This window comes from Enhydra lutris, unplaced genomic scaffold (genome assembly GCF_002288905.1).
Source record: "Enhydra lutris kenyoni isolate GAN:26980312 unplaced genomic scaffold, ASM228890v2 scaffoldscaffold24, whole genome shotgun sequence".
In the NCBI taxonomy this organism is placed as follows: Eukaryota; Metazoa; Chordata; class Mammalia; order Carnivora; family Mustelidae; genus Enhydra; species Enhydra lutris.
In genome coordinates, this window is record NW_019154108.1 from 21,749,244 (window position 1) to 21,763,581 (window position 14,338).

The 14,338-nt window shown below is 35.9% G+C and overlaps 1 protein-coding gene across 1 annotated transcript in view; it reads left to right on the forward strand.

Moving 5' to 3' along the window:
* The window catches only part of LOC111150763 (hemicentin 1), a 471,859-nt gene that overhangs the window by 320,569 nt on the left and 136,952 nt on the right, over positions 1-14,338 (forward strand). The window contains exons 42-46 of the mRNA XM_022508355.1: positions 2,284-2,380; positions 6,357-6,479; positions 7,488-7,649; positions 9,073-9,354; positions 12,474-12,641. Of these exons, the coding sequence (XP_022364063.1) occupies positions 2,284-2,380; positions 6,357-6,479; positions 7,488-7,649; positions 9,073-9,354; positions 12,474-12,641 (832 nt within the window). The remainder of the gene's footprint in view (positions 1-2,283; positions 2,381-6,356; positions 6,480-7,487; positions 7,650-9,072; positions 9,355-12,473; positions 12,642-14,338) is intronic.

Consider the following 14,338-nt stretch of genomic DNA (forward strand, 5'->3'; position numbering starts at 1 on the left):
CAGAAATGGATCCAGAACTATACGATCAACTAATCTTCGACAAAACAGGACAGAATATCCATGGAAAAAAGTCTTTTCAACAAATGGTGTTGGGGAACTGGACAGCAACATGCAGAAGAATGAAACTGGACCACTTACATCATACGCAAAAGTAAATTCAAAATGGATGAAAGACCTAAATGTGAGACAAGAAACCATCAAAATCCTTGAGGAGAATACAGGGAGGAACCTGTTTGACCTCAGCCACAGCAACTTCTTCTTCTTTTTTTTTTTTTTTTAAAGATTAATATTTATTTGAGGTGGGGGGGAGCCGCCGAGGAAGACAGACAGGGAGATGATCCCAAGAGAGGGAGCAGCCGAGGAAGACAGACAGGGAGAGGATTGCCACTCTGGAAAACAGTATGGAGGTTCCTCAGAAAGTTAAAAATAGAGCTACCCTATGATCCTACTGAGCACAAAACCGAATGTGGGGCTCAATCTCATGACCCTGAGATCATTACATGCGCCAAAACCAAGGGTCAGACCCCCAGCTGCCTCCATAGCAACTTCTTACTAGATAAGTCACTGGAGGCAGAGGAAACAAAAACAAAAATGAACTCCTGGGATTTCATCAAGATAAAAAGCTTCTGCACATTGAAGGAAAGCATCAACAAAATTAAAAGGTAACCTATGGAATGGGAGAAAATATTTGCAAATGACATATCTGATAAAGGCTTCGTATCCAAAATATATAAGGAACTGATGTAACTCAGGAATGCCTGGTTGGCTCAGTCAGTTAAGCGTCTGCCTTCAGCTCGGGTCATGATCCCACTCCCACATTGGGCTCTGTGCTCAGTGGGGAGCCTACTTCTCCCTCTGCCTGGCGCTCGCCGTGCTTGTGTTCTCTCTTTCTGACAAATAAATAAAAAAAGATCTTTTTAAAAAAACAAACAAACTCAACACCCAAAAGCAAATAATCCAGTTAAGATATAGGCAGAAGACATGAATAGATATTCTTCCAAAGAAGACATCCAGATGGCTAACAGACACATGAAAGATGCTCAGTATCACTCATCATCAGGGAAATGTCAATCAAAACTGCAGTGAGGTGTTGCCTCACACCTGTGAGAATGGCTAAAACTAACAACGCAGGAAACAAAATGTATTGACAAGGATGTGGAGAAAGGGGAACCCTCTTACACTACTGATGGGAATGCAAACTGGTGCAGCCACTCTGGAAAACAGTATGGAGGTTCCTCAGAAAGTTAAAAATAGAGCTACCCTATGATCCAGTAACTGCACTACTGGGTATTTACCCAAAGGATACAAAAATGTGGATTTGAAAAAGTACATGCACCCCACTGTTTATAGCAGCACTATCAACAATAGCTAGACTATGGAAAGAGCCCAAATGTCCATCGACTGATGAATGGGTAAGGAAGATCTGGTAATCTACACAATGAAATATTACTCAGCCATCAAAAAAGAATGAAATCTGGCTATTTGCAGCAATGTGGATGGAGATAGAATGTATTATGCGAAGTGAAATAAGTCAGTCAGAGAAAGACAAATATATTATTTCATCCATATGTACAATTTAAGAAACAAACCAGATGAACATATGAGAGGGGGGAAATGAGAGAGAGAGAAACCATGAGAAACTCCTTAACAATAGATAATAAACTGAGGGTTGTTGGAAGGAAGTGGGTGGGAATGGGGTAGATGGGTAATGGAGGTAAGGAGGACACTTGTTATGATGAGCACTGGGTGTTGTATGTAGGTGATGAATCACTGAATTTTACTCCTAAAACCAATATTGCACTGTAGGTTAACTAACTAGAATTGAAATAAAAGTTTTCTTTAAAAAAGAAACTTATAAACCATATAGGGAGAAGACATGTAATAAACCAATAATAAAGGTGTTATTTTACTGAATATCCTAAATATATAAAGGTTATCTATTTTAAAGCCCTAAGAATCTTATTCAGAAATTAATTTGATTTTTATTGCCATTTAATCTAAATTTTATGTCATTATATTTAAAAGGCCTTTCTAAGCCTTCAGCCACTAATATTAATTAGATTAAAACTAAGTATGATATAGATGAAAATTGTTGAATCTTGATTTAAATGTTGAATGTGGGTGATGGGCATATAGCCATACATTTTACTATTCTCTCTCCTTTCTATATGTTTGAAAATCTTTAGAATACTCATGAAAAATAAGAAGTCACAAATAACATGAATAGAAAAGCTCCAATTATGAAATTGAAACTGAAATTTCAAAGCATGGTTTTGTTTTTAGATTGAAGAGGCTCAAGTTCAAGACACTGGTCGTTACACTTGTGAGGCAACAAACGTTGCTGGAAAAACTGAGAAAAACTATAATGTCAATATTTGGGGTAAGTGTGATTATATGTAATTAATTTAAGATCAATTATAGATAGACTTCCAGAACCTGTATGTTTTAGTCATTGTAATTTTCAGGTAGAACAGTTCTACTCTCCTGCCTGAGCTTATACTCTTTGGCTCTTAAAACCAGGATGTTCTTTTTTAAATTTAATTTAATTTAATTTTATATTTATTTTATTTTTTTCAGTGTTCCAAAATTCATTGTTTATGCACCGCACCCAGTGCTCCATGTAATACGTGTCCTCTGTAATACCCACCACCAGGCTCATCCAACCCCCTACCCCCTCTCTCTTCCAAAACCCTCAGTTTGTTTCTCAGAGTCTACAGTCTCTCATGGTTTGTCTCCCTCTCCGATTTCCCCCAACTCACTTCTCCTCTCCATCTCCCAATGTCCTCCATGTTATTCCTTATGCTCCACAAGTAAGTGAAGCCATATGATAATTGACTAATGATTGGGCTTTCTCCATGAACTGTTGGTGGGGTGGTTTGATCAATTGAAATAAGTCAAAAGGCCAAACCATGCCTATGGATTCTGTGTGTGAGTGGGAACACCTGCACTTGGTGGGAGGTGGGATTACTGTGCTGACCAGTGAGAAAAGTCATCCTCACTTGATATTCTACCATTTGTTACCAATTAAGATAATGCTTAGGAATTTTCACAACTTTTACCTAGCTACAACTGTCTGCTAATTGTTAAAAAGTACTCCCATTTCCAGCATAACCACCTTTATTTTATTTACTTCTTTAAATTCATTTATAACATATTGCCCTCTTAATTTTGATTGTATTTGTTTAAACTTTTTAACTATTGAGATAATGAGCTGAAATTTCTCTTTGATTTCTAAGTTTATTCAAAACCATATTTTTAAAATAAAAATGGGTAGAGGAAATAATTTTATTCCAATGGAGAGAACATATGTTTTAAGTCTTTAAAAGCATGTGTTTATGTAGAAAATGATTTGTTAATTATAAATTATTATCATTCTAAAATTCTTAAGGAAGATTATGAGAAGTGCTATTATTCACCCTATAAAAGGATTAATTTACCTTTAAATAGTAAAATTTACTAGGTGGTAATTTATTTGCTGTATATTACTTATGTATCATTAACATCTGTTCCTGCCTCTTCTCACCCCTATTCTCCCTCCATTGCTCCTTCCCTTTCTTTCTCATTTCTTTCAAATGGGAAAAATATTTGTATAACTTCTAGTATGGACAAGACATTGCACTGGGTTTTGTCAAGTAAAGGTTGAAAAAGAGAAAAATTAGGAGGGATCATCAGTTAGAAAATGAGGTGAGAAATTCATTTTTGCAATGCTGTATTGAAGATACCTGTAGAGTGTCCATGTGATGCTGTCTACCATGCAGTCAGAAATAGAAGCCTATCATTTAGAAGAGAGAGAGAAAAGAGTTAAAATATAAAATTAGAGACATGAGTATATATGTGGCGGTTGAGATCCCTTAGAGAAAAAGAAGAATGTATACAGAAGAGTACTGTATAATGACTCTCACCAGGTAAGTCAGAAAAAGAGACACAAATGAGAAACTGGAAGAAGCAGTGAAAGAAGTAGGGAAACACTCGTGTCATCAAAACTAAAGACAATGGTGTACCCAAAAGAAGAATATGGGCAAGGAATAAGTTGGACATAGATGGATGGGTAGGTGAATGAATGAATAGTGTCACATGTTGCAGAAAAGTGAAATTAGACATAAACTATAAAGTGCAATTTATAAATGGGACCAATGCCTCTTAAAGAAAATCAATTTAATAGTGGAAAGCAGAATACAGTATATATAAGAATAAATGATAGGGCGAAAAAGTTGAGACATCAAAGATAGAATTACTCAAAAAATATTTATGGGTGTGCCTCTGTGTTCTAGTCACTGTGCCTCATGTAGACATAGAGAGGTTAATGAGAAAGGCAAAGACACTGGTCACACAGAACATATAGTCTGCTGCTGCAGGAATATCTTTCTTTAAATAGTCAATTAAAATTAAATCTCCTAAGAGATATCATAGGAGTATTTGTGGGAAGACATATCAGGATTCATGACATCTAATTGGGATTTGAAGAATGAGTTGACATTAGCTCTCTAAAGAGGATGGAAGCACTACAGAGACCTGGAGAAGACTGTCTGCATTCATTGAACCAAACATCCACTCACTACGGAGCCTGGTGTGGTACAGTGGAGAATGAGAAGCTATTAGGTAGGAAAGGTTAAAGGGGACAGATTGAAAAGGACCTCTAAAACTTTTGAAGTATAGATCTGATTCTTAAGGTGATAAGATACTGTTAAAAGGATTTAAAGAAGGACTGGGTGTTCAGATCTATATTTAGGGAATAAAACAAATAAACTCTAGTAGTATTTAAGAAATTGAATTAACAAGATTAATTGATTACATGGAAAGGTGTGAAAAGAAGAAGAGGAAAGGATGGATGTTGGTGTGGGTTGGCCAGATGAGCCATATGAACGGCAGTGTCATTCCCTCAGTGAAGGAACAAAGGCGACTGAGTTCAGTTGTGGACAAGTCAAGTTTGAAAGTGCCTCTGATGTATCCAGACGGAGATGTTTAGTAGTCAGATACAAAAATCTAGACCTCATGGGGTCTGCATTACAGATACAGATTTGCAAGTATTTGTGTCCGTGGTAAGCCATGGGAGTAGAGGAGGGTAGAATTGAGGTTGGAGATGGTATACTTAGAGTAATGGCAATCTATGTAATTGTTGTTTTCTTCTGCAGAACTTTCTGTCTGTGGTATAGGAGATGACAGAGTAAACTGTAGGATTCATCCAGAGGAAAGGTGTTTCAAAATAGGAAGGACAGCAGTGCAAAGCAGTTGAGATTATTGGCAAAGGAGTAGTTGAAATTATTGATCATGAAATCTAAGCTGGATAGAGAAGTCTGTAAACAAGGGTAGGCAGCTGGTTTGGGAGGTTTCTGAGAAGTGACTTGAGACTCAACTAAGGTTGATAAAGTGAGAACCGGGAGTAATTGAGTGAAAGAAATACAAGGACAGAGCAGTAGGAGAAAAGTTCTAGATGATCAACATGGTGGAGAAAGGGATGAGCAGATCGAGGAAGTGAGTAGCCGTGGTGGTTAGACTGGGCATACGTGCAGATGTTGAGTTCATACAGAAGCATGCCAGGTCTCTGTGTGAAGGAGAAAGATAAAAACAAGTACCAAAGTTTTCAGTGAATAGAAAAAAAATGGGGGGTTCACAGATGATGGTAAGGGGGAAAGAGAAGTAAACTGGGGGCATGAGCCTCAAAAGAGGAGGTTTTCACTTGGGGCAGTTGGAGTTGAACAATGACTAGAAGCTATATTGAGGGGGAAGAAGGATTCTCCCACTCCTCAACTCCCACGAGCTTGGAAGAGCAAGCATCTGCCCCTGATAATATGGCCGCTGGAGAAGCAACTGGAGAGGAGACATCAGCTAGCAAAGGCAGACTTGGCCTCCTTGAGAGGAGCATGGGTAGTCAGTGTTCACTTAAACATTCCAAAGAGAAACTAGAAAACAGTGGGGAGGCAGGCTGTGCATTCTAGAATAGGTAACATATCCATTTCTTAGGTCAAACCCCTATGTCTCTCCTTTACCATCATGTTGTAAGCCTGATGTTTTCCAGTTCTGTTCAGCTGCTGAGACATCAAAACTGGCTGAGCAGAAATGACAGTTAAGTGTAAATTTGGTAGGCGCTTTAGCTTTTTTATGCAAAAAGTGTAACTATCTACAATACATTAGCTTCTGAATATTTTGTTAAGTTTCTGTCTGTAAAAACAGGAAGTTTGCTAATAGGTATTTATTCTGTGTCTTACAGTTGACTTTTAATGTAGTATTGATATGTCAACCTCAAGGGCTAATTATTCCCTTATGTCATTTGAATGGGAACCTTTTTTTTTTTAATGTAAAATGTTAAGGAAATTTTATGTAAAGTTAATGTAATATAGTATTTTTTCCTTTTTCAGTACCACCAAATATTTATGGTTCTGATGAACGTGCTCAACTTACAGTCATTGAAGGGAATCTCATTAGTTTATTGTGTGAATCAAGTGGTATTCCACCCCCAAATCTTGTTTGGAAGAAGAAAGGTCAGTTTTCACCCTCAACATTTATAAAATTAAATATAAATGTTAAACAAATCTATATGTGGTTTGACAAACATGTCAGTTTATTAACCAACTTTCCTGGGGTTTGCAAAATAAAATTCTAGATAGCATGATTGCTTTATATTAAAGGTGTAGCACATGGTAACTTCTGGACTATCTATCTGAAAATCTTCAGTTTTGAAACTTCTCCAGAAAATAATTAACTTTTCTGTATTAGTTGATTGCTTTATAACCTGAATCCACCATTCAAAGAATTCTTTTATCATCCTGAGAATAAGCTTTAAAAATATTTTCTATAACATTTTTGCTGTATTTGTGACAGTTTTGCAATGTATGTTAAGATTGAATTTTGTGGTTGACCAAATTTTCAATTTGTTCATCAATAAATATTTATTTGTATCCATTAAGTATCAGACAGATCATCTATATTTTAGGTGATTTTCTTAAGGTTTTATTTATTTATTTGAGAGATAGTGAGGGTGAGAGAGATCACAGAGGGAGAAGGAGAAGCAGACTTGCAACGATGAGGGGGGAGCCTGAGGCAGGGCTCGATCCCAGGATCCTGGGATCATGACCTGAGTTGAAGGCAGACTCTTAACTGACTTAGCCACTTAGGCGCCCAGTATTTTTTTGTTGATTTTTAAAATAATTTTGTTTTACTGTTTTAAGATTTTACTTAATTTTTCTAAGTACGCTTTCAAATGCAATGTTGATTGAAAGAAAAATTTGCCAAAGACAATCTTGGTAAATACCTACTTTCCCTCCTGCCCCTCTTCTCCTTCCTTCTCCTCCTCCTTTTTGCATAGGATTATTTTACAGTGTCTTCTGTCTTTTAGGTAAGAAGTACCAAAGTTTTCAGTGAATAGGAAAAAAATGGTGGGTGTCTTTTAGGTCTTTGAACTAAGATGTAAATAAACATACTTATCAGAGTGTGTACACAAAATGCTATATATTTTTGCTTCATATTCTGGCATTTTGTTTTCTTTGCAGGCTTGCCAGTGATGACTGACTCTGCAGGGCGAGTCAGAACTTTATCTGGAGGCAGACAATTACAGATCTCAGTTGCGGAAAGATCTGATGCAGGGCTATACACATGTGTGGCATCGAATGTTGCTGGAACTGCAAAGAAAGACTACGATCTGCAAGTCTACAGTAAATTATTGATTAGCCAGACTTTCTTTTAATCTTTCTGTTTTTCCTTTTTGCTTTTTCTTTATATCTTTAAGATACCTTCAAGGCAATATGGCTATAATATACCTATCATAAGACTCACAAATTTAAACTGTGTTGACATAAACAAAGAACAGTTGCTTATTTCTGTCTGTTATTCATTTAACAACACAGCTGTGCACTGCATCAGCATGCTGATAAAAGACCCATCAATGTGGCTGTAATGTATTGTGGGCAGGAGAGTGGATGTGTGGAATGGGGAGAGATGGCGTTGTATCATAGGGTATATTTGCAAAATGTAAAAATACCTCATTTTAAAGAATATTTAATTCGTATAAGATTTTAAAGTGTTTTAAGTGTTCGCATTATCTCATTTAACCTTTACATGAACTATGATGTGAAACAAAATTATTGTCTCCATTTTGCATATGTAGTCATCGAAGCCCAGATAGGTTCCCATGATTGACCAAGGTCACATGGCTTGATTGTAGTAGGACTGGCATTAGCCATCAAGATGGCTAATGCTGGCCCATGTTTCTTCCCCCACATACCTATGTATTAGAATTGGTCTAATTTTTTTTTTCTTAGAATAAGTATCAGGTAAATTCAGCAGCAAATCTACAGAATAACAGGTGATCAGTGTGTTAACCAATTAGAGACTTATTCTCTCACATAATGAGAAGCCTGAGGTTGGCAGTCACTGGAGTTGATCAGAACCGTACTCATATCAAGACAGGAGATCTAGGCTTCTCCTGCTCCTAGCTCTGTGGTCTAAAGATCATTGCTGCAACTGTGGTATCAAGTCCACATTGAAGGCAAAAGTAAGGATAAGAAATGGTATGTTTTCCTTCCATCAGGACAGCAAAAAAATTCCCAACCCATTCCCCTCATCCCCCACGCCTACCAAGCAGATCTTTATTTAGATTTTATAGGCCCAAATTGATTCATGTGGCCACCTCCTTTTTAGGGAAGATTGAGACAAACAGTCTCAGCTTTTCAACTCCTGTCATGGAGGCTAGAGGGTAGAAGGAAGAAAGGAATTGATTGTGAGTGGGGTTATCATATCTATTTTAATGTTAATAGTAGGAAGGCTTCTGTAAATTAGGGCTATGAAAGACAGGTTCAAGCATATAACTTGTTAAAAATCAGGAAAAGTAGCAAACACAAAACTTTTCTTACTGTGTTGATAGCTTTATTTCAAGCACGGCCACATTTAGAAACATTGGAGAGGAATTCCGCCTCTCAGTATAGCAATGCCATGTCAATTAGCCCTGGGCCTTTTCTTAGTACTTTTTGTTTCAACATCAAAAATGAGTTTAACTTTGGCTGATACAAATTCCTATGCAAGACTTGAAGCAGATATTTTCTACTTTACTCTTTTTTTTTTTTTTTTTTTTTTTTTCAGTTCGACCAACTATATCCAATAGTGGCAGCCATCCTACTGAAATCATTGTTACTCGAGGGAAGAGTATTTCTTTGGAGTGCGAGGTGCAGGGTATTCCTCAGCCAAAAGTGACCTGGATGAAAGATGGTCGCCCTTTGACAAAGGGAAGGGGAATGGAAATATTGGATGAAGGTCGCATCCTTCAGCTGAAGAACATTCATGTATCTGACACAGGCCGTTATGTGTGTGTTGCTGTGAATGTAGCAGGAATGACTGACAGAAAATATGACTTAAGTGTACATAGTAAGTATAAAGAAGCTCAATAAGTCTGTTCTCTGGTTATTATATTCTGTAGCATCCTAGATGGGAAACATAAGCCGTCAGTGTTGAGTCTTTTATTTGTAGTCTGTGATTTTCTGCATATGCACCTTTTCTCTGGACCGGTCTCATCACTTATCCTTCTGTGCTTGACCTCCCATTTCTTCCCTTGCTGAAACAGGCAGACATTAGATGTTCTCTCAGAAAAGCACATAGTAAAGTAGGTTTAATTGTCTAATTGTCTTCTTCAAGTACTTTTGAACCAATACTATCCCAAGTAATAGCCCTTGATTCTATGTTTTCCAAATTTGCTGTCTTGATTAGTATAAGCCTAGGTTCCTTAGAATTTACTGACTCAGTATCAGCTGCTCATGAGTTGTACGGATGTCAGCTTTAATATTCCAATTAATGAGTCATAAATACCAAAAGGAATAGACCAAGTGTACATGTACTCAAGGACAGTTATTCATATGCATATAATTTGAATTGCAATTTTAATTTTTTCTTTTTTTTAATGCAGTTTATTTAAACTAAAAACAAAAACAAAAATAGTTTGCCCTCCCCCATGGCTAACTGTTCTCTGTACCTATGAACTTGGTTGTATTTATTTATTTGTTTGTTTTTATTTATTTTTATTTTTAGTTTTTTTTAAAACTATTATCAGTATCTTTTTTTATTATGTTCAATTACCCAACATATAGTACATTATTAGTTTTTGATGTAGTGTTCAATAATTCATTAGTTGCATAAAACACCCAGTGCTCATCACAACACGTGCCCTCCTTGATACCCATTTTTAGATTCCACTTCTAAGAGATCATACAGTATTTATCTTTTTGTCTGACTTATTTCATTTAGCATAATGCCCTTGAGATAATTCCATGTTGTTACAAATGGCTAGATTTCATTCTTTTTTTTTTTTAATGGCTGAATAATAACCCATTGTATATATATCCTTTAATTCCTTTATCTAGTCATCCATCAATGGACATGGGTTGTTTCCATTGCTTGGCTGTTGTAAATAATGCTTCAATAAACATGGGGGTGGTGCATGTATCTTTTCAAGGCAGTGTTTTTGTTTTCTTCATATAAATACCTAGATGTAAAATTGCTGAATCATATGGTGGTTCTAATTCTAATTTTTTGAGGAACCTTAAAAAACCTGTTTACCACAGTGGCTGCATGGATTTACAGTTTCACCAATAGGGCCCAGTGATTCTTTTTTCTCTTCATCATCCCTTTGCTATTTTTTTGTCTTTTTGATAACAGCCATTCAAACAGGTGTGAGGTGATATCTCATTGTGCTTTTGATTTGCATTCCCTGTTGATTAATTATGATGAGTACATTTTCATGCACCTTTTAACCATCTGTACGGCTTTCTTGGAAAAATAATTATTCATATCTTTGCCCATATTTAATTGATTGTTTGTTTGGGGTATTGATTACATGGATTCTTTATATATTTTTTGTATTAGCCCCGTATCAGATATATGATTTGCAAGTATTTTCTCCCATTCAGTGGGTTGCCTTTTCATTTTGTTGATTGTTTCCTTTTCTGTGCAGAAAGTTTTTACTGTGATGTAGTGCCGAGAGTTATTTTTGCTTTTGTAGTTTTTTATTTTTGGTGTCACATTCGAAAAATCATCTCTAAGACCTGTGTCAAAGGGCTTATGTTTTCTTCTAGGAGTTTTATGGTTTCACGTCTTATGTTCAAGCCTTAATCCATTATTCATTTTTATGTATGGTATAAGATAATTGTCCAATTTCATTCTTTTGCCTTTGGCTATTCAATTTTCCCAGCACTATTCATTGAAGAGATTATCTTTCCCCCAGCAGATATGCCTGACTCCTTTGTTGTAAATTAATTGATCATATATGAGTGGGTTCATTTCTGGGCTCTCTATTCTGTACCATTGATTTATATGTCTGTTTTTATGCCAATACCATGCTGTTTTAATTACTATAGCTTCAGAAAATAGTTTGAAATTTTAGAACATGATGTCTCCCACTTTGTTCTTTCTCAAGATTGCTTTGATTATTTGGGTCTTTTATGGTTCCATATAAGGTTTAGTATTGTTTATTTCTATTTTTGTGGAAGATGCCTTTGGAATCTTGATAGGGATTGCATTACAACGCATATTACTTTGAGTAGTATGGACATTTTGACAGTATTATTCCCCAATCCTTTTATCTGTGCCTTCTTCAGATTCTTTCATTATTGTCTTGTAGTCTTCAACATACAGGTCTTTCACTTCTATGGTTAATTTATTCCATGTATTTTATTCTTTTTGATGCAATTGTAAGTGGGATTGTTTTCTTACTTTCACTTTCTGATATTTCATTATTACTATAGAGAAATGCAATAGACTTTGTGTATTAATTTTGTATCCTGCAACTTTAATGAATTCATTTATTAGTTCTAACAATTTTTGGATAGAATTTCTAGGAATTGCATTATTTTTAACTCATGGGGGCTTGAACTCACAACCTGAGGTCAAGACCTGAGCTGAAATCAAGAGTCAGATTGGTAACTGACTGAGCCACCCAGGTGCCCCTACAATTTTTAAATCTACAGAAATAATGATAAATTTCATAGACAATCTTATCACCTGAATCCATTTAGGATGTGCACAAAGTCCAGTATTAATATCCTGTAGTTTGAAGCAAATATGTGAGCGAAAGCTAACATAATCAGAATGTAAAAGAGAAGTTTCAATATTAAGCATCTTTATTTGTTTGATTGCTTCTTATTTTTAGGATTGGAATTACTTGTTAGAAAATTCTGCCTATAAAAAGGTCATGTGTCCATATTAGAGATTTACCAGACGAGATGAATGACTCATAGAAAATCATTCACCACCAATAGAATAACAATATGAAAGTCATTTACTGCTATGAGTGGGGAAGAAGCAACATTTTTATTTCCAGGAATGTCACACTAAAAATATTGCTACTTCTAATAAGCTCATTGTTGTGATTACTTATTTTGCTTATGTTGACCAGGCAATGGAAGTTATCTTATTAACCATAGGCTGTTGAGGATTTGGTGTTTGATATATATTAGCTAACTTCTTTTCCTTTTCTTATTTGTTCTATCATACAGCCCCTCCAAGCATCATAGGAAACCATGGGATACCTGAAAATACCAGTGTCGTGGAAAAGAACTCAGTGTCTCTGACTTGTGAAGCTTCAGGAATTCCCCTGCCTTCCATTACCTGGCTTAAAGATGGATGGCCTGTCAGCCTTAGCAGTTCTGTGAGAATTCTCTCAGGTATTAGAGATTTTCATACCTTGGCAATCTGGTTAGCTTAATATGGCCACCGTTTCCCCTTAATTTCTCTGTATTTCATTTTTTTCTTTTTGATCTAGTGGCTTACTCTAATGCTAATCCTATTAAGAAAAAATATTTAGAAGGACATCAGATGCTACATGAAAAGGAGGCAGAGAAATCTCCAGATATCTGTAGATCCTATTAATCTTGGCACTTGCTTATTACTTAAATCATGGGGACGTCAGAGCATCCATGCTTCAATGAGTACCAACCCATCTGAAAAGTGAGGACAAAAAGAAGTGCTGAAATTGAAGCCGGAGTCTAGAACAAACCATATTATATGACAAATCTCCATTAACCAAGTATTTCATCTGAGTGATCTTTGTATTTCCAGGATAAGTTAGTTTCCTGTGAGTTAGGACTTTATCATTATTCAGCATATTTCTCATCTGATTATGTAAGAAAGTGTATTAGCTTGTCCTTTATGGACCCGTGCGAGCATGAAGAGAGGGGTCTTGATGCCATGCCCCAGGCGTCTGCGCTTCACCCCTTTAGTAATGATTTGGATACAGACCAAGAAAACAATCGTGCCAAGCTGTGGTTAAGAAAAGGCTTGAACACTTTGAAGAATACCCAATGTGTTGAGTGAAGACATCTGAATTCAAACACACCTCACCCTGGAACATTTGTGTTTAACCTAACAAAATGAAAGTTAAATAAACTCCTGTGCTTACATTTAAAAAAAAAAAACAAAAACAATGATGAGGGGTGCCTGGGTGGCTCAGTGGATTAAGCCTCCTCCTCTTGATTTCCTCTCAGGTCATGATCTCATGGTTGTGAGATCAAGCCCTGCATTGGGCTAGAGCTGAGCAGGGAGTTCTCTCCTACTCTCTCTCCCTCTGCCCATCACCCTGCTTGCACACATTCTCTCTCTAAAACAAATAAATAAATTTTTTAAAAATGATGAAAATGTAGGTGACATATAGCTTCAGAATTCTTCATATAAGATCTCTGAATTGTGTTTGTTATTCAGTATGCATTAACAGTGTAATGTGGTTATCAAGAAAATAAATTCAGTATTTTACCACATAATAAAATATATTTTCATGAATAAAAAAAGTGAGACCAGTTGTATTCCAACTTACTCATTAGGAAGACTAGAGGAAGGATTTGTTGACAATATTTTCAAAGAAGGGTAACCATGATGGTAAATTATTACAAAATAATTTACATCTCTGATTGTGTTTAACCTGGAAAAATAAACTGTGTGAAACCTTATGGTTACATAGTGAAAATTAAATTCAAATACTTGAAGAACCATGACACAGAAAAAGATTACGTTGGTTGTGTCTAGTTCCAGAGGTTAAAAGCAATGCCAGTATGGAAGATTCTAGGGACAGATATCGGTCTGAATATAAGCAACTTAAAAAATATTTTTATTGTTTAAAGTCAAGGTGAACTTTTTTTTTTTTTTTTTTTTTTAGAATAGACCAAGTTTAATAGGTTTCTTTTCTGAAGACCTTAGAGTCTTCAGCATATACATTACAAAATTCTACTCTGGGGGAATATAATGGACACATTTTGCAATTCTTTAAAAAAGGAAACCCTATTTTTTTTTATTCTTTTTTTTTTTTTTATAAACATATAATATATTTTTATCCCCAGGGGTACAGGTCTGTGAATCGCCAGGTTTACAC